At 50.5% G+C, this 21254-nt stretch overlaps 1 protein-coding gene across 1 annotated transcript in view; it reads right to left on the reverse strand.

Moving 5' to 3' along the window:
- Positions 1 to 21254, reverse strand: part of XYLT1 (xylosyltransferase 1) — a 294365-nt gene that overhangs the window by 115926 nt on the left and 157185 nt on the right. The window contains 1 exon segment of the mRNA XM_045776046.2: positions 9654 to 10164. Within this exon segment, the coding sequence (XP_045632002.1) occupies positions 9654 to 10164 (511 nt within the window).

A 21254-nucleotide genomic window follows, 5' to 3' on the forward strand; every position in this document is an offset into this window, starting at 1 on the left:
ATGCCCAAGACACGAGAGCTCTCACGCCCCAGCTCTGTGCAAGGGCTGGAGAGCCAGCGCGGGACACACACAGATGAGACCTGGCCTCCTGGCAAAGCGGGGACAACAGCAGATTCCGGTGTAACATGACCCATGTTCCCGTGGGGAGCAGGCAAGGTGACTGGGGGGTACACAGTCTGGGCACCTCATGGAAACTCGGGGAGGTGGAGTATGGGGAGGGAATCACAGAAGATTTCCAGAAGAAAGTGATATTTAAAGGAACCCCTGACCCTTAACCGCCAAATACTCAGAGACAGGAGAAAAAGCAAGCTGGTTGTTGTTGGTCTGTGTCAAAAGGAGGGACTAGCCTGGATACAACTTTCATCCACGGGCCGCTCAAAAAGCCATGGGCTCTCTCTTTCTGCACCAGGTCTATGCTTCCCAGACCCCAGGTGGCTGACGCGTAGCCAGCTACACCCAAAGGAAGGAACAGGCTCCCCAAGGCCGTCCTCTGAATTGCCATCTCGGCCTCACCCCGGGGCAGTTTCTGGGCAAGATACCCAGGCTGAGGAAAGTCATCAACTGCCCTGCTGTGGAAGCCGATCCACCCTGCCCATCCACCCTGGAGGCTTCCAGAACCCGAATAATCCGCCAATTTGTAAGTAACTGCTGGCTGAAGAGAGGGAATAACTCCTCTGAAAATCAGTATTTCACTCAGTAATCCAAGGGGGGCATCTAACAACCCACTGTACAGGTAAGGAGTGAGGCTGACAGAGGGCAGGTGCCTCGTCAGAGGGCTTTACAGCTGATACACTGGTAGAGGGGGGCACCTTTCAAAGCTCTCAAGGCCAGTCTGGTTCAAATCCTTCCCCTAATCCTGCATGAGCTCGTGATCATGAAACAGCCTCGGGCACAGGGCCTGCACGGATCTCTATCACTGCTGGGGACACGAGGATTCCCCTCTGTGGCTCGGGTGTTAGGAGAGAGCAGGGTGCCACAGGAGACGAGGTCCCCCAAGAGAGTGCCATGGGAGTCCAGGGCTGAGAACTTGCGTCAGTCCCCAGAGGCAGAAGGAACATGGTTCTCTGGAGAAAGGGATGTGGGACCTGCCCTCACTCTTAGCTTTCCAGAACCTTGCTTGTCTTAGGGGCTGATCTTCGCCTGGCTCTCCGGTGACTTCAATTTGCTCCTGAGAGATGCGCCTCTGTCCCATTCTTCTCACTCAAGGCAAAAAGACAGGAATCATCTCACCTAGACTTTTTGGGAATTAAAATCTGGCTGCTCCTCCTCAGAGTTCCCCTGGCAGTACTGTTAGTTCTTCAACCTCCCTACACCTCCTCCTGCCTCAGGGCCTTTGCACACAATGTACCCTAGGCCTGGAATGTTCTCCCTCTGGCCTTTCCCGTAGTTAACTCCTCCCACCCTTCACTAACAAGCCAGCAGGCGTCTCTGGGGTAGGCGTGGTCCCTGGTGCAATTCTGTATTTTTGTGATCGCTGGATTCATGGATCTACCCTCCCAACTTTAACAGACTACAGGCTCTATGAGGATGGGGATTCTCTTTTTCCTTCCAAATGTATCCCCCAAATCTAATGCCCAGCTCAGACACTGGATGCTTGATGAGTAACTGTTGAATGAATGAAAGAATGAATGAACGAATGAACTCAGTATATCCGAAAAGTAGAAACCGTTCCGTCTAGGGGTAGCTCATGATCTTTGCATGTTCTCCCACAATGAGAACACATCCATTTCCGACTACCTGTTGCCCACTGCTTTCTATAGCTCATTTAGAGACAGCCCTTCCGGCTCCCTTGCTTTCTCCCCTCTCCATGCTCAGGGCTGCTATCCTGCGTCTTTCTGTTTGTTGTCTGACCCCCTACTCAGGACTGTGAGCTACGGTAGGATCTTGTCTCTTGTTCACTGTATGCCAGAACTCATGCCTGGTGTGGGGCAGCTTCTCGACAAAGCTTTGTTGAATCAAAAGAAATATATTTAAGGACGCTAAGGGGTAGAATGATGTTCACGTTCAGGACGGGTTTCCAAGGACATCCCTGGGGTTGTCCTCAATTCTCCCCAAGGTGCAAGAAAGCCAAAGGATGTAGTATCAGGGGTTCACTCGCTCACACTGAGTAACAGATACTTCCTGTGTGTCTAGTGTGGTGTCGGGTGCTAGGAGACTCCATGACTCTGCTCCAACTTAACAAAAGGGGAAGCTGAATTCTTAGCAATCCCACACTGCCCACAATAGTCCTGGTGGCAACAGGCTGGCCCGCCAGCGTCTCCACGCACCGTGTGGGAGGGAGGGGCTGTGCTAAGGGGTGGGTGGGCATCTAGGAACTCCAGCGCTGGCCCGCCATCCAGGCTCTGCCCTGCCGCCCACAATCTCAGGACGGTCACTGCTCCCCCCAGGCTCCCTCCAGCCTCCAACGAGAAGGAAGCCAATCAGCCGGACTCTCCACTGAGCTGCTCCAAGCAGTGGTCCACAAATGCAGGTTATGAACATGCTCCCCATCCCCTAGTCTGTAGATGTCATTGTGAGCACACGAGAAGGGAAAAAAATACTCATCTAACCACGGTCCTCTCGTCTCAAACATGCTCTTTCAGGGGCTGGTGTTTGCAGCCTCTTTCCACACCTAAACCTTTCAGCTCTGCCTTCAGGCATGGTAGTTAGGGAACAAACACACCCTAATGACAAGTTTTAAAGTGAATGGCAGGACTGTGCAGCTGGCAGAATGTTCCCGGGGGAAGAAGAAGGGGTGGAGAAGGAGGTGGGAGGGAGGTGAAGGGGGCATTTATGATATTTCCCATAACTACATATTTAGCTTTCTAAAAAGCCTTGTGGGTGGCAGCTGGCTTTCTTTATGATTCCAAGACTGGGAGGGGGAATGAACACCATAGTGCTTGAGAAGGACAAGGCAAAGTGGAACCAGCCTGTTGGGACTCACCTCTCAATGGGGGAGTCTTCAGGGGCTGCTGGCCTCAGCTGCCTGGCACACAGTGGGAGCTCAATAAATGTTTGCTGAAAGATCGGGCTGGAGTGGTCACTGGGCCTCGAAGAAACCTCTGAGGCCAGGACACCAACTGACGGTCACCACCAGCTGGTCCACCGGCCCATCCTGAAAGCTTCTGCCTACTATCCAATCCTCCCTCTGCGACCCCTGTAAGAACTCCTCCGCAACTGCCTGGTTTCAACACCTTCCTTAAAACCGAATCAGATCGGAAGTGAGATTACTGAATCACACGGCAGTTCTATTTTTAATTTTTTGAAAACCCTCCATATGGTTTTCCATAGTACCTGCACCATTCTGCATTCCCCCCAACAGGGCACAAACATCCCAATTTCTCCACATCCTCGCCGACACCTGTTGTCTTTCGTTTTGTTTTTGGATAATGGCCCTTTGAATGTGTGTGAGGTGCCAGGATCTCAAAGAGATATGAGCACTCCCACACTCATTGCAGCATTATTCACAATAGCCAAGATGTGGCCAAAATGGAATGATTTCACATATATGAGGCATCTAAAATAATCAAACTCATAGGAACAGGTAGAATGGTGGTTGTCAGTGCTTGGGAGGACAGGGAATGGGGTACGGTGGGTGTCAAGTGTCAGCTGAGTAAGATTAATAAATTCTAGAAATACGGTGTACAATATTGTGCCAATACACAGCGATACTGCGTTGTATGCTTAATTTGTTAAGAGGGTAGATCTCATGTTAAGTGTTCTTATCACAATAAAGATAAAAACTCTTTTAAAGTAGCAAAAAGTTAAAAAAAAAAAAGAAAAAAGAAAAAGGGAAATCAGATCATGTTAGAACTGTTCAGTCCTGGGTGCCTGGGTGGCTCAGTTGGTTAAGCATCTGCCTTCGGCTCAGGTCATGACCTCAGGGTCCTGGGATCGAGTGCCTCATTGGGCTCCCTGCTCAGGGGGGAAGTCTGCTTCTCCCTCTCCCTCTGCTCCTCCCCCTGCTTGTGCTCTCTCGCTTTAATGCCCTCTCTCTCAAATAAATAAAATCTTCAAAAAAATTTTTTTAAAAAAGAACTGTTCAGTCCCTCCAGTGGCTCCCATATCACTGAAAACAGAATGTGAACACCCCTGGGTCTGACCCCTTCTCCCTCTGCTCTTACCGCACTCCCTGCTCTAGCCACACTGACCTGGCTGCTTCTGGAACATGCCAGGCCCTTTGCTGGGACCGCTCCTCTTCCTGTGCTACTGCCATCCCTTGCTTCTCAGAGAGGCCTCTGTGGTCACCTAATGAAACTGTCCCCTCCCCTGTCCTCTTGCTCTGCCTTGTTTTCATAGCTCTTAGCACACCAGACAGTGGGCTCCAGACCTACTGGCTCACTTGTCATCTCTGGCCTCTATGAGGGCAGAAGCTCCATGAAGGTGCAGCCATCCCAGTGCACACGTCCCAGAATCACCGTCCATCCTATGTCAAGGGACTCGGAGCCCCAAGCTACACAGGAACAAGACATTCTCTGTGTTTGCTCACTGCTAAATCGTCCGGTCCCAGAACAAAGGTCGGCCACCTACAGCCCCTGACTGCCTATTTTGGTGTGGCCTTCAAGCTAAGAAGAGTTGTTACATTTGTAAACAGTTGGAAGAAAATCAAAAGGGTAACATTTTAGGACACATGAGAATCATGTGCGCTTCACACTGTGGTGACCCTAACCAAAGTCGTACTGCAACACCGCCATGCTGGTCATTTATTCTTATATCGACGCTCTCAGGCAGCGTCGAGTAGTTTCGACAAAGACCACACGGCCTGCAAAGCCTCCTATTTACTCTCCGGCCCTTTACAGAAAACATGTGCAGAGCCCTAGCTTTGGACACTGCCTACTGGGGGGGGTCTGTCCCTTCCCCTCCCCGAGAAGCCCAAAAAACACTTTTGGGACCAGGTTTGCCCCATCCCCGCGAACCACTGCTGAAATCCCTCCTCTCTACTGGCCTCTGTGCCTTCCTCAGCAGGAAGGGTCTGATGGGGTCCTCTGCAAACCTGGCCTTTTGGAAAGCGAGTCAGCCCTGGCCACTCAGGCAGCTGCACCTGGATCAATTTGGCTTCCCCACACCGCCCCCATTAGTGGGGTGCTTTTTAGCTTTCCACGGCTGCTCCCTCATTTCCCCATCAGAAGGAATACAGCAAAGAGCCCGGGAGGAGTCAGGGTCTCCAGCTGACTGGGGGGGGGGAAACTGAGGCACACATCCCAGGGCACTCAGACTGGCCGATCTGACATCCACGCCTGCATAGTCCCTCTGTGCTGGACCTCCAGCCATGCCTTCTAGAAGCCAGCTACTCATGCTGTGGAGTCACCCCACCACCCCCAGGGTGCGGGGATGGTTGGGAGACACCCCGTCCCCAGCTGGTAGTGCTGTCTGCCACTCTCTCTGAAGCGGGCAGCCAGTGACCTCCGGCCAGGAGCCCATGTGCCCAGAGCCTCTGGACTCCTGCAAAGGCTCATGGGTAAAGACTGTTGTCATGTCATGAATGGTTGCCCTTCTGTCGGAAACCCCCTCTGTCCATCTTCAGCCCTAATACTTGAGGTGGCTTCCCCTCAGTCATGAGCAAAGGCTTGCAGCCCCGCGGCTGGACGGCTTGCCTACCAGCCATCGGAGAACCGCCGCGTCCCCCAGCTGCTCAGGCCCCGGTCCCGGTCAGGCCACAGCCCACCCCACCTCCTAGCCGACCGCTGTCTCTGGAACTTTCTCACGTTTGTCCCCTGCCGCTCGTTCCTCACCTGACCACGCATGCTGCAGAGCACAGGCCACTGGAAGCATGAGTCCACTGGCCCCACCTGACACAGCAGAGGGTGAGGGTGAACTGCAGGAGGGATGGGGGGCCCCAGGGGGTATTTCTCAGGATAGTTTCACTCAAGATGGAGGGAGGCCAGACGGAGCTTCCGGACATATAATTGTTCCCATTATAACGAGGCATTAAAAGTTGTGTCACTAGCACCTGGCACCAGAATGCCTATTACAGGCCGAACGGTCTTTATGAAGGAAGGCATCCATCAGGAGAGCTACCTCTGCCCTTCACCAGGGTCAACGTGATCCCCGTGGCCAGGGCTTCTGTGGGAGATGTGGGCCAGGCAGACTTCCCGGAGGAGGTGGCATTTAGGCTGAGATCTAGAGCAGGGAGAGGTGGCAGCCAGACAAGGTGGGGTGCAGTGGGGGGGTGCAGGCAACAGTGGGGGCGCTAAACAGAGAGTGAGAGAATGCCTGAGCCCGTGGGGGCCACATCTGAAGAACGGAGCGAGAGATGCGGCCAGGCAGCAGGAAGTCACCATCGAGGAGGCCTTCCACTCACTATTCTCAATGCCCCTTGGCTTATAGCACTACCGCTGCCGACAGCCAAACATCGCTTCATTCTACCTCCCCTCTGCTCCAAGCATTTGATACTCATGCTCCCACTGCAGCCAGCAGTCCTAGGAGGAAAGGCAGGAGTATCTGTGTCCACTTGACAGATGAGGAAGTTGAGGCACTGGGAGGTTAGGGTCACACACCTAGTAAAGTCACAACCAGGATTCAAAACCCAGTGGCTGGAGAAAACCTCTTTTTTCTAGCCCAGGTCACCCTTGGCCTTTCATCTGACATGGTTTCATCTCCATGAAACAGCAGGAGGTCCAGCTGAAGTGATGGGAGGTCTGATTCTGGAGCCTGAGGAAGGGACAGGAGACCCAGGCAATTGTGAAGGGTGGGGTGGGGGCAGGGCTGCCTGGGTGAGGAAGGGGGAGGTCAGGGGTGGTCTGGCAGCTGCAGTGAGCAAATGGGCCCTATGAGGAATAAGAGGCCATAGTGGGATTAGAAATAAGCCTCTCTGAGGCCAGGCTTGGGAGCTCAGAGGGGTAGAGCACTCCGTGCCCTCAATGCACCTCACTCTTGGTGGCTGTCACTGGGGGGTGTATAGATCCCTCCTTTCCTTGCAAAAATGTGTCATCCTTCCAGCTGCTTTCTCCAGGAGGTGGCGTGAAGTAGGCAAGTCCCAAAGGCAGGGCACATCTGTATAGGTAGCAACCCAATTCCTGGGGTTCTAGACTCTTCCTTTTCCTCGAGTGGTGCTAAGGTGGGGGGACGGGAGCAGTGGGGGTGGAGTGCGAGGAGCAGGAGCCTTTCACAAAAGTCGACATTCCAACTCTATTTCCTTCCCTCTGGATGGTTCAGATTGCCCACCATGAGGAACCGTTCCCCTAATTCTACCCAACTTCTGGCAACATACTGGCTGATGTCCGGGTGGCGTGCAGCTCGGCAAACGTCAGCGTGTGCATCTGTGTGCGCGCCTATGAGTCTACACACATGTTACATCCCCCGCCCCCACCTCCACCTCCTCATTTAGCAGGAAATAAAAGGACCACGGGGCTGAAGCTCAAATCCCTCCTAAGCGGAGGGAAATCCGGGTGTCATGGTTTCCAGAAAGGGAATACAATCTCCGTATGGGGTGTAATTACATCTTAGCTTTCTGCAGAAGAATAGTTTATGGCTTAAATGCTATTAATTGTAAGCCGTTTTGTTCCACGGGAAGTTGTTCATTGATAACTACCCAATTAGGGTTATTTTGCAATTAGTCTATTCACAGTAAATTTATTGCAGAAGGGGAGGCTGTCGTGCAGCAAATTAAGGCACTGTCGGGCTGGGTGTGCAATGGCTCTTAAATGCCAATCTTATTAACCAGCTCAGAGGTCCCGGGAGGGCGTGCCATCTTGGCTGACACCGGCGAGTCCTCGGGGAAAGCCCTGGCAAATTCACACAGCACCACCACGCCGGGAGGGTCTCAGCATGATCAAATGGAGCGTGGAAGCCCCTGGCCTCCACGGGTGACGCCAGCCCTCTTGTTTCCCCACCACCCCTCCCTTCTCCTTGCAACGATACCGAGGATGGAGAAATACAGCCTACGGGCTGCAAGACCTCTCCGAGGTCTGACCGTTGGAGCTCAAGGGAAGCCTCCTGCCTCCTGAGGAGGGGAAGGCCAAGGGTAGGGATGCAGGTCCGGGGATACCAGCTCTGCTGTTCACCAGCCACGCACCTCTAACCAAGTGCTTAACCTCCCAGCCTCAAAGTCCTCACGGATACAATGGGCTGGTAACAGACTGACCTCCTAGGGCTGGTGTGAGGATTCGGTGTGCTGTAAGGCGCACACTGTGTTGTATTTACCACTACACAGGATTGGTACCTGGCAGGGGTAAGCAAACTAGGGCCCACAGGTCAAATCATGCCCACCACCTGCTTTAGTCAAGTGAGTTTTATTGGAACACAACTAAGTGCACTGGGTACGTATTGTGCATGGCTCCTTTGGTGCTATAACAGCAGTGTTGGGTGGTTGGCATAGAGACCATATGTATGGCCCACAAAGTCTCAAATATTTGTTCTCTGGCCCTTTGCAGGAAGACTGTGTTGACCCCTGGCATATAATGAGTGCTCAATATTACTTCATGGAAGGGCATTCAACACAGGCCTCTGATACTCCTCGGTCAAGCCAGGTGCTGGTTAGCAGAAGATTCCAGAACCTTCTTCCCCCACTCACTTATTCCTCTACTCCATCAGCCAAGTCCTTTCAAGAATATAAATGCGAACCCCATGGACAGCTTGGACTAGGGTTGAAATGCAAGGGAGAAATGAACCCTCTCCTTTTATATCTTTCCATTTAAAAGAGAGTATAGTCCAGATACACGTTCACCACCGAAAACTCAAAAAATACAGATGAAGAGCGAGTGAAAAGCTGCAGTTGTCTGCACCCTGCGCAAAGAGGAACACGTGAGGCATTTGCTGTGTATCCTTTCACAGCTCTTACACACACAGCCACTTCCTACCTGACCCAAACCCTACAAATCACTACAAACCCTACAAAAAACAATTTAGGCTCACGACGACAGGGCCAACCTCACAGGGCGGTGGAGGAGATGAGCTGACTGAATGCAAACAGCCTCACGCAGTGCCTGGCGCAGGGCGAGCACCTGGTAACTGCCTGATAAAACACACCACAAAGAAAGGCACGCGATCCAGTCAACGGCATGACGTCAGACGCAGAAATACACGAGTAATACCTCACCTGTGCAAATGTCCCCCCCACCGGCGGAGGGCCCCTCCGCTGTGCTTACAAACGCTGCTGTTAGAGCTCTGACCTCTCTCTGCGTTGCAGAGCAAGACATGTGATTTGTCACTGGCCGTCAGCCCACAGAAGAGTCCCCAGCACAGGGAGGAAGTGGGGAGAGACAGAGGGTGGGAAGGAGAGAGGATGGAAGGAAAATGGAAGGGAGGAAGGAATTTTCGATGGAGGAAAAATGGGAAGGTTGTTTTTTTAGAGCCTCCGAAGTCAATGCAACCATTTAGAAACCTTCAAATCATATTCAATTACGATAATATTTGTGTCAATTTTAATCCCGATATTCTGCTGAGAGAGAAATGAACCCTATCGATACAATCACCTCATATTCCACATCAGCCCTGATTTCATGTATTTTATCCATTGCCATTGAGGCAACTGGTTAAAGCTTGAACAAAAGGTCATTTGATTTTGCAAAGGTTTTCTTTCACACAACTTCAGAATTCAGACAGTACCAGAGAACAAAAAATCTTGTGTGTTGATCGGGGGGTTGGAAAACAGGGTGGTCATTCTCGGAACGTTGAGAATGGGAGCAGAATGGGACTGGGCGGGAGGAAGAATTGGAACCGGGCCTGGAACTCACCTTCCAGGGGGCAGAATCGGGTCACCTTCTTGGGCATCAGCAGTCCAAGCTTGTGGCGACAGTAGGTCTCCCCGATCTCCTGGCGGCAGTGTTTGGACTTGGAGCGGGACAGGGCGGAGATGGCCTCTTTGCCTGAGATGTCGCACTTGGGGGGCTGGTCGTACTTGAGCTCGGGGGAGCCACCCCCGCTTTTCCTGGTGTGGGGCTGTCTTGGGGCATCCTTCCCACGGCTACTGTTCACTGCGACTTTCTCACCAGGAGGCAGCACCTCGTTGGGGCCTTTGCCTGGGAACGAATGTCCCTTCCCCTTCTCCTCCTGCTCCAGCTTCCTTTTCAAAAGCTCCTTCTGTCTACTTGGGGGCTTCTTTGCCAACTCAGGCTGGTGCTTTTGCTTTTGAGTCCTGGGTGCGAAGTTGCTGTTGTCCACATTCTCAAAATCTTTGGGGACTGAGTTCTCATTGTTGCTGTCTGTTCGCACTTTCTCTTTCGGCCGGTGAGAAAAGTAGCCATCCTGGAGAAGATGGGGAGGAACACAGAAGAGAAACATCACGGAGGGGTCAAGCTAAGTAGGTTGGCCCTTGCAGACTGGGGCACAGAGGGTTGGAGGTCTGTGCCCCAGTTTCATGCCATATTTTTGCTACGAGCTTAACTTCAAAGTAAAATTTTCTCTCTGGACCTCAATTTCCCCATCTGGAAATATGAGACATGTCAACGAAAGACTAAGGCTTTGAAAACTCTCAAGTGCTCTATGATGCTGGATGCTTTGTTACTAACCACACCCACCTTTCAAGAAAGTTTCCTTGATTGTCTCTGCCATTGGATTATGGACATTTTGTTGCAGCTTCCTGTTTAAATTCTAGCAGAGAGGGCTGTGATGGTTTATTTAAGGGTTAGAAATGCGATAATAAAATTATAAGGGAAGAAAATATTCGGTGGGATATTACATGCATTCCATTGCCTCTAGGACAGGCTCACAGATCTATGCCCATAAGAGAAATGAGACGGAGCCAGAGTTAATTCTGAGGGAGAGACATCCTAGCTGTTTGGAAAGGGAATGCGTCCTCTGCACTACGATCTTTACAGTGAATCCCAGGGGGATGCAAGCTTGTGCTACTCTGGTGTTTGGCCTCTGTACCTGGAGCAGAACTGATTAAGTCACCCAGGGGTCAAGAGTCATTCTGGAGACAATGCCAGGTATAGATCTTTCCAGGAAGGCAGGTGGCCCCAACTCAGCTTCTCCATGCATAGGTAGGCCCTGGCCATTTTGAACTCAGAGCAAATGTACCGTTCAACTAATCCCCTACATCATTTCCAAAACGTGTTGCCACTGCTTGGAGCCCATTACCAATACCTTTACCTGAAAGAGTAACCACTGTTTCAAAGCTAGCCCCAGAGGGGACCTCTAAAGCCACAGAGAATGCTAATTGGCTCCATAAATCTACCCCTGTTGCTACAGAAACACAATGGCCATGAGTAGCAATTTGAGCGAAGACCTCCCCTTTGGTTCTCTTAAATGTGCCTGTTCACAGTTCCCAGGGAAGAGGATGGTGGGACAGAACAGCAGAGGCAGGGCTGGTGCCTGGCAGTAGCTGACAGGGCAGCCGGTCTGCCCCAGGGCTCATACTCTAGCATCTTGGCCAACCATGGCCTCCATGGGCCAAATCCTGTGCACCATCTGCTTTTCTAAATAAAGTTTTATTGAAAAACAGCCACACCTGTTTGTTTATGTACTGTCTGTGGCTGCTTTCCCACTACGACAGCGGGAATGAGCACAGCAGTATCATCCATCTGGCCTGCCTCAATATTTCCATCTACCCCTAAAAAGTGTGCAGACACTAGCTCTCCAGCAGTAATGAGTTCAGTAGGGTCTCATCCCCTGGGCGTGGTTTAGTTGTCATCGTCCCCAGGGCCTCCATTTGGTCGAGTAATGGGCTGGAGAAGAAGCCATAAGTGGCTGCTTCCTTCTTGCCCTTTGCTCCATCCACTGAGCGTCAAGCACCCACTTCTCCTACGTGGTGGAGGCCTTAAAACCGAAAACTGACTCTTAAAATTCTTCATGGGCACTCTGTAAGTTGGACATTGTTCTAATTCTCATTTTGGACGTGAGGGCATGGACTATTCGTGACTTGCCCAAGTAACCCAGTTGGGGGTGGTGAAGTTGGGATGGGGCTGCAGACCCTCATGGCCTGGGTTCCCAGTTCCACTACCCACTTCCAAGAAGCTACAGAGCCCCTCTGACCCCCATCACTCTGCCCCCGTAAGCAGTACCCCTGGCTTTGTACCACAGGATGTGGCTCCCTTCCCGTCCACTCCCGCCCAGCTACATGGATCTGGAATAGCCATGTCACCTCTAAAGAGCCATCTCAAGTCTGGCCAGTGGCCCATTGGGTGGCAAGGAGTCACACAGAAAGAGGGACATTAAGTAGGGCCACAAGGCACCAAAAGCTCGAGGTGGTAGGAGTTAGGAGGTAATGGGGTAGAAAAGAAGAAACAGATACTAAGAAGGGAGAGCGGAGTGTGTACTCGGTCACAGCACGGCAGCCGGTGACACAAAGGGCTGACATCATATCCTGGTCTGTGAAGGGGAAACTGCCAGGTCTGACACCTGGTTCCAGGCTTTCCTACCTCCCCAGGCACCTTGCAAGAAGTCACCCCTGGTGAGGTGCTGTTCCTGCTCCTGTCATCTAACTGAACCCCCCTTATGTTCCCCTTTCCCCTTCTTTCTGTCCAGAGGCCCTTAAGGAATTCCAAACAGCTTCTCAGATGCATTTTCTGAGCACTGGCCACCAGCCAGGCACCATCTACTAAGTGACCCCCAGGTATCACTTGCTGGATGCAGACAATTGGCCCAGAAGGAGGTACTCCCCTCACCCTTTTACAGAAAGAGAAGCCAAGGCTCATCTCTCTAACATCCCTGAGCACAAATCAGGTGCCAGGGACCCAACCAAGCCCTGGCACGTGATATCTCATTCAAGCTGCGAAAACAACGTGCCAGGCAGGTACTACTATTCTCCCATCCACAAAAGAGGCAGGGAAAGCTTGAGGATGTTCTGTAACTTGCCCAAAGTCATCTCGGGGAGGCAGTCAACTTGCACCTGTCTGATTCTAAAACTTGCTATAGCATACTGCCTCTTCTATTTGGCTGAGAGGTAAACCGAGGAGCGTTTCGCTCTCCTTTCTCTACGCGGGGGAGCGCGAGGGGGTATTTCCCTCTTACGCTCATACTAGCCTAGGTTGAGATGGAAATGGATATGGGGGGCTGGCTTTTAGTAAGGCTCTTGACAAATATTTCGGTTCTTTTTCTTTTTTGTCTATACACATGATAGGGCTGTATTTCCCATACCCCACAAATTAGGCACAGCCAAGCATCTTGCTGTGGCCAAGACCAGCGATCAGAACCAAGGGACAATTTGCCACATTCCTCTTTCCTCCATAGTATCCAACCACACTCCTGATGCTAAGGTCCTACATCCCTAAGTGAGGCTAGCGTGGAGCAGAGATCAACTCTCAAAGGGCAGAAATAAACCCCTTATATGCTTTCCATCACTGGCATGTGGGGATCTTTGTTACTGAAGCACAGTCTAGCTCATCCTGACTGACAGAGGAGCCCACCTGATCAGCTTTCTTCCTCCGAGCTGTCCTCAGACACAGAAGCCAATTTCTGGATGGTGTGTTTTGGTTTTGCTTTGTTTTTTGGCTTCTGACAGAGAATCAGTTGGTTCAGTACCAATGCCCAAAAACATGAATTTAAATTCCACCCCTAAGCTAGGAGTTCACACAGAGGCAGAGGATAAGGGGAAGAGTCTCTATCGTTGCAGTTATCTGCATCCTTTCTCGTCAGACACAGCCTAAGTATCATTCTTGGGTTGCTCTCTTCCCTCATTAACAGAGGATGGCAAATCTGGCCCTGAGCACAAAACCTCCGTAAACCACCGATTTCAAAAGCTTACGTTCTCTACCACTTTCTGGCAGAAGTTCTCCAAGCAAAACCAGACACAGGAAACACTGCAATCAATGAAGCTAATCTGACCATCAGAGAGTGGCCGATTCCTCTGGCTAATTTGTGATATCAGGACCAGGTGCCACTATCAATTCTAATATAACTCTTGATTAATAGGCGTTGTCTACTCAGAGAGGCCCCCACAATGGGGATGATGAGTGTGGCCCCATGGCCTTCCGCCCGGCCCCAGACGCTCCACAGCTGCCAAGGGAAATCAAAAGATTCGGGTGTAAGAGGGAAGGGAAAGATTTGTCTTCTGGAATGAAGAGTTCACAGATACTAGATAGCTTCCAGAAAAGTCAGTGAAGGCACAGTCAGCAAGAACCAGACATCTTTCAGAGGCCCGGAATCTCCTGGCTCACTGAGTCAACTCTGTTTCCTCCACTAGTTGATGAATTCTCCCTCAGCATGTCCACACTCCCATTTTTTCTTTTTTTAAATATTTATTTGAGAGCATGTGTGCGAGCGGGGGGTGGGGCGCGGAACACAGAGGAAGAGGGAGAAGCAGACTCCCTGCTGAGCAGGGAGTCTGACTCGGGGCTCGATCCCAAGACCGAGATCATAACGGGAGCCAAACGAAGACGTTCAACCGACGGAGCCACCCAGGTGCCCCTGTTCTTCCTTTTTTAAATTTTATTTTATTGTGGTAACAACACTTAACACGAGATGTACCCTCTTAACAAATGTTTAAGTGCACAAAGCTGTATTGATACCTACAGGTGTGACGTTGTACAGAACGTGTCTAGAATGTGTTCGTCTTGTATAATTGAGACTTTATGCCACTTGATGCAATCCCCTACTGCCTCCTCCCCCAGCCCGACAACCACCGTTTTATGGGTTCTCTGAGTGGGACTATTTTAGCTGTCTCACGTAAGTGGACTCATGCAGTATTTCTGTTTCTGTGACTAGCTTATTTCATCTTATACACTGTCTTCCAGGTCCATCCACGCTGTTGCATGTGGCATGATTTCCTCCTTTTTTCGAAGCTGAATAATATTCCACTGTTTGCATACACATTTTCTTTATCCATCCATCTCTTGATGGTCTGGAGAATCAAGACCTGGAAATCCACATCCACATTGCCTTCCCTATGAAAACCAACCTTGGGAAGTTTTCAGGCAAATACACGCAAGATAACCATCATGTCCTCAGCACCCACGTACCCCCTTGTCTGGCCCTTCACACGCCTTGTGTCCTTAATCCTCTTAAACACCCAGGAAGCACGGAATCCTAATTAAGGAGAGGAAAGGAAGGCATGGGGAAGTTAAATGACCTGACCAAGGTCATGCTGCTAGCAATGAAGAGCCTCAAACACCCCGTGCCTCAGCCACCTCATCTGGAAAATGGGATAGATAATACTTACTTCATGGATATTTTAGTGAGGATGAATCCATGTCAGACTTCCAGAATGTGTCTGCCACCCAAAGCAGGAAGAGGAAAAACCACTGGACCCAGATTAGGTTTGCTACCAATTAACACTAGGCCTCAACCATCCCACCCCTGATGGCCTCCGCCTGGAGGACAGGCTGGTTATTATTTCCTCATTATGATCGACTAGCTGTGTCCCCTTTATTCTTAACCAATCTAACACTATCACCTTGAGTTATTTATGTAAATGCAACCCTTTGACTTATTTTATTTTAATGTACTTATTACAATGATTGTACATTCAAATGTTTGCTTGAGAGCTCCAAAACTCTAATTGCTCTGCTGCTGCCTTACCTCTAAGCTGCTGCTAGAATCCATTTTTATTCTAGAGAAATAATTAAATGCAATAATGTCCTCCATTCCCATTCAACCTTGGGCACGTTTAGAGCCAATTTCAATCAGGTAGAAATATGCTAAACACAATATGGCTCTGAGAGGCAGGGTACGTGACCCGGGCTGCTGTTCGGAGACAAACCTGGACCTGCCTCTGCCCCTCCCTGTTCTCCAACATACAGATTTCGGGGGGGGGGGGTCCTCTCCTCACCCAATTGCCTGAACCCGGGTCCCTTGGTCCTGTTTTGGAAAGGTGGAGGTGGGTGGCTGTGTTTTTTAAACTATCCACTCACTGATAAACCTTTGTTATTTTGTGTGTGTAAAATGAACACTGGACAGGGAGGGAGAAGACCCGGGTACTTGTCTTGCTTTGGAGATTGTCCAATTTTCTCATATGTAAAATGACAGGTCCTGTATGCATGTTACTAAACATTCTCTGAATTAGGCATTAATCAATATGATTGACTAACAAAGTTCTGCCATTCCAGCTCATTGGGAAACAATCTGATGGACCATAAGAGACCGGGGATGGAGGAATAGATGGACACTCCCGGGGGCATCAGGTCTCCTCCTTGACCCATCCTTTCATCAATATCTCCAGCAGTTCTTGGGCCCAGGACACATCACTTCATCTCTCTGTGCCTTAGTTTCCTCATCCAACTGGGGGGTCTGAGGCTGGCACCTACCTCCCAGGAACCGAACTGACGAAGCACAGAACACAGTGCTGGACACACGGGGGGGTGCTGAAGAAACATGTGTCTATTAGAAAACACATGTACGATGCTTGAACGTCTCATGCTCCGTCCCAAGCCCACTGCAGGTACTAAGCTGTGGAATCCTCGTGATGACCCTATGAAGACGCCGCTCCATTTTTCTCCCTGTATTTTGGATGGAAGCACTAAGGTTCAGGGATGTGAGGGGTCTGAATCCAGATCTAAGAAGGGGAGGAGCCAGGATTTGAACCCAGGTAGTCTGGGTCCAGAGGCCACGCCCACCAACACCACATAGCCTCCCGGCAGCTGTGAGGAAGAAGGATGATGGCAAAGGGAAACCCTGGCCAGGCGAGCTGTCCCACCCGCCTGCTTGTCACGACCAGTTTATGGCTTCCTTTTGTGCCATGTAGACGCTCAGCCAGATGAGTGGTGATTTGTTGTTGAACTCAGTGTCTGAGGCTTTATTCCAGTCACCAGGGTGACCAAGGCCATTGGGAGGGACACTGGGGGAGAAGCCCGCACCTGCTTCCAAAAAGACCTCAGTGCCAGGGTAGAGGAACAGTGGAGGGGCAGTGCGCATGGCTGCACCCAATTAAAATATGCAATTACCCAGGCTGCCAATGCAAATAGACCTAACCCAGGCCCCTGGCCCGGCTCATTGGCATGCACAAAACGTGGCTGGGCTGGCCAGCACTTGAAGCCCGTGGGCCATGCTGGGCATGGGCAGGCCCTTCTTTAACAGAACTCTAAATAATAAGCCTGGTGCAATTTAGCAAATTTAGTTATGGCAACAGAAAACACAGCAGGGGGTAAGGAAGGCGGACACTGGATTGATAGAGCTGGCTTAGAATCCAGCTTCCACCCCTCGACCCCAAGACAGAGGAAAAGATGAACTCTCAGAGCCTCAACTTTCTCATTTATAAAAAAGGGGTAGGAGGATTTACTTTGCAATGGTGACGTAAAGATGAAATAACAGGGCACACTTATATTTAATTCTATTTAACGAAAGAACATTCGGCATGGTGCTTGATATATATTCAGCCCTCAGTAAGTTGTAGCATGATGACATTTTTAGCTGGCCCCTCACTGTCATTTGATGAGTAGGCCCCTAAGTGTTTTGTAAAGGCACGAGGCAAGGAGAGGAACAGTGCATTCAGATCTGGCTTCTGCCACTTGCTCAGTGGGCGGCCCTGGGCACAACACCTAACTGTGTGACCCTCAGTTTCCCTCTCTGTAAAATGGGCGTAGTAACTAGCGCCTCCCTCGTGGGGGCTTCTCTGAGTTAAAAGAGTTAATACATGCAAAGCGTTTAGCAAAATGCCAAGAACTTAGTACACGTTAGCTATAATTTATTAAAATGGAGTTAAGGTTTGCAATGGTGGTCTAGTGTGGCGGTTTTCAAAGTGTGGTCTGGGGACTCCTGTAGCTCCCTGAGACCTTTTGGGGGGATCTTCAGGTCATGATTTCCATCAAAAAACAAAGATGTCCTGTTCCTTTTTTCTCTCCTTCCCTCACAAGCACACAGTGGAATTTTCCAGAGGCCATACGAGGTGTGAAATCACAGCAGACTGAAAGCAGGAGCAAATGTGAGAATCCAGCTGTCTTCTATTAAGCTGGATATCACAACAATTTGCAAAAATGTAAAACAATGACTCTCTTCATGAAGTTTGTTTTTGTTGTGGAGAACATACATATTTTTCATATGACTATTAACTTGTGCAAACATGTAATGGGTGATCATTGTTATTTTAGGTCAATTAATAAATAAACATTTTAAGAGTACCTTAAATTTCAACATATAGTAAATAATTGATACATATATAAATAAAACAAAAGCTTTTCGGGAGTCCACAAAGTTTGAAAATATTCGGGGGGTCCTGAGACCAACAAGTTTAAGAATGCTGGCATAATACGTATTTGTAATCCCCAATAGCCTCTCATTCCTGAAATAAGAAGTTTAAGACTTTCTCAGTTCTGGTGGTCCACTATATGGCAAGCCTTTGGATTTATACTTTACTTACACACGCAATAAATACACACAAGATAGAAATCTAGGTCAAGTGGAAATAGGGTGCCGTTAACTACTTTTATAGGGAGAGAGGCAGCAGCAGGAACCCAGAAGCCCTGGGACTGTCCTCTGGGAGGGAGAGTGACCTGCTGACCAAGATTTCCCCTTGACCAAATTCTAGCCAGCCTCCTGTGAGCCCCCTTCTCAACTAGGCCTCAACCTTGGCCTAAAAAGACTGGAACCAACACTGACAGAGTGTCACAGCTTGTGGCCACATTCTGAGGCTGATACTAGCCCCCGCTCCCCACCATAGTGCCTATCTGAGAAAATTCAGGGCTGCCCCAAGAATTTAGTTTGCTCCAGCCAACCCCTAAAGTACAAGACCCCTGTGTCCTGGGCTCCATGGGAGGTTACGACCTAACTTGGACACATGCCAGTTAGCAAACCCAGACGGGTTTCATCCAGACTAATCCCCTCATCCTGCTCTCTGACATCCCCCCCCCAACTCCACAGAGCCCCTGTGAACCCCTTCTTAATCCCTCATTTTCCCCTGAAAATGCCCAGTCATCTATCACTAGCAGTGGAATCCAGTTCGCACGTGACTCCTTCCCCCAATTAAAATCTGTCCTCATGGCTTTGTCTAGCTTGGATACGGCCTAAGCCACACGTCCTGGACCTCCACTCCACATGCAGTACCTTGTCCTTGGGCCCTTAGCACGGGAGGTCAGCGGAAGCACGCTCAGAGCCCAATACAGGCTTGGCCCACGAGCTCTTTCCAGTGCCACCAGGCGGATGTGACGGTGACAGTCAGATGGTAACAGATGCTCAGTGCCCCAGGACTGCGGGCACGTGGGTGGTGGCAGGGGGAGATCTACACCTGCATCTTCTAGCTATTTCCATGTTGGACAGTGTAAGAGACAGCTGTGTGCCGAGAGTCGAAGGAGGAAACAATGATGGCAGAGGCGGAACACGACCAGAGGAAAGGGAGGCAAGGAAGTGCAAGAGAAAGTGGGAGCTCAAGGAGGGAACAAAGGCAAGCTGACCCTGGCACCATGGGGTCATGTGCCAGGCACCCCACCATGCGCCTCCCTGGGGATGGCTTATCCATCCCTCCAAACAGCCTCAACACGTAGGGCAGGGGTTGGCCAACGACAACCCAATGAAGCTCTACGAGAACACAGCCAGAGCCGGTGAGGAGCAGAGTCTCTAACACGGGGGCGGAATGGCTTGTGAAGCTGAAATATGGCCTTCACAGAAAAAGTGGGCACTGCTTCCAATGAGCAAACTGAGGCCAGGCCAGGCTTGCTCAAGGTCATCTGGAATGTGGAGGTGGAGCTGGATTCTAGAGACAGTGAGGTTGGCAGGTCAGATGCAAAGACAGAGGGAGAGGGGAGAAGAGCTTTTGAGAAAGGACTACCACCACCACTGTTTTAGAACAAAACGCCCAGCACACAGAAGGGGTCCTTATGGGGAGGCCTCTTAACTGCATTAAAAAAAACAAAACAAAACAAAACAAAAAAAACTGTCTCTAAGGTTGGCCCCTTCTGAAATATCGTTTGCACGTAGCCTGCCTGCCATTGCCACATCCCATCCCTTCACACCGAAGGCCCCAGTACCCAAAGATGGAGAGACAAAGAAGATGAGAGAGAGAAAGAGAGAGAGAGAATGAGCAACCCAATTTTGCTTCGATGACAAAGCCTTCTGGATACCTCTACAAAAGCTCCCCCACTGGGACACGGTGGACACTTGGGTGGGCTGACTCTCTGTTGTGGGGGCTGTCCTTGGCATGGCCGGCTATTTAGCAGCATCTATGGCTTCTACCCACAAGGGGCTACTAAGACTCCTCCTGAAAACCAAAAAATGTCTCTTGACATTGCCAAGTGTCCCCTGGGGGGCAAAAGCACCCTTTGTGAAAAAGTCCAGCTCTGGGAGCATGGCCTCTGGAGTTCAACGCTAGCAGGCCTCACCTGCTCGAACCCTGTCCCCATCCAGGAACAGTAGCACTGTGTGACCAAAGTGCTCTGAACAGGAGAACTCAGCCGGGAGGATGAGGAACAGCCAGAAAAGGGCCTGATTAACCAAGCAAAGGTGTTTGGGAGGCGGTGACGGAGGGGCGGGTCAGGAGAAAGTAGCAGCTGCATAGGGCAAGTGGGAGAGGGTCAGGGTCCCCTGCGGGGCAAGGGGAGGGGCAATTATTCAGAGCCTGGAGTCCCTGAGCTGATGACACATCCCTTCATTTAAGCCAGAGGTCACTACTGGGCGCCCCACGTTTCCATCAAATGCAGAGATGCTTCGTTTGCTCTGTAGTGTTTTCATCTGTTTGATTTTGAATCCTGGCCAACATTTCAAATTCTGGAGATTTCATTTACAAATCTGGACTTCCGCCCTCTCTTGGAAACATCAGGGGAGTGGCCAATGCTGGACCTGGATTTCTGCGTGTGATGACGGTTTGAGGCTGAGTAGTGGCCAGTGGTACCAAGAAGGGGCACCGATACTATAGAGCATCTCAGTTCCCACCGAGCCTGGACCATGTCCCCTGACTCACCGCAGACCGCAGGCCTGTGAGGCACGACTGCCTGAAACCAAGGACTCAGGATCTTCAGGTAACTATCTACTGAGCCTGGCCTCCAAGATCGCAGAACCCTCGACCAATCCTTTTATTCCAGGGTCTTCCACAGAAGCGGGACTGCCCCTCATGGGGTGTTCTGAACACGTGTGGTCGCATTTCTGGTTGCCACAAGGACTGGGGGTGCCCCTGGCAGTTAGCGGGTGGGGGGGCACCAGACCCCTAGTAATGCCTGGGGAACATGCAATGCTGAGTGCTAAAAAATGTCCTATATCCCACAGGACATGACTCTAAGATGTCAGGTGGGTGAACAACTCATTTTTAATTATTGGTGCCAGGAACCTAACTCACATTGTCCTAAGACACAGAGTCGGTTGGAGTGATTTTAATGGAAATGGATTTTCCAGGAAAGTAAATACTGTTTAAATCAAGGGGAAATTCTACGTCAGAGTCTGACCACAATTTCAGGGAATCCCATCATCAGCATCCACATAAGCTGTGGCTGTAAGTCACCAACCCACACACCTGCTAGCCACCTACATCTGTAATTAGT

The sequence above is a fragment of the Ursus americanus genome, chromosome 2 (genome assembly GCF_024610735.1).
Source record: "Ursus americanus isolate L20-20 chromosome 2, mUrsAme1.1.p, whole genome shotgun sequence".
Lineage (NCBI taxonomy): Eukaryota > Metazoa > Chordata > Mammalia > Carnivora > Ursidae > Ursus > Ursus americanus.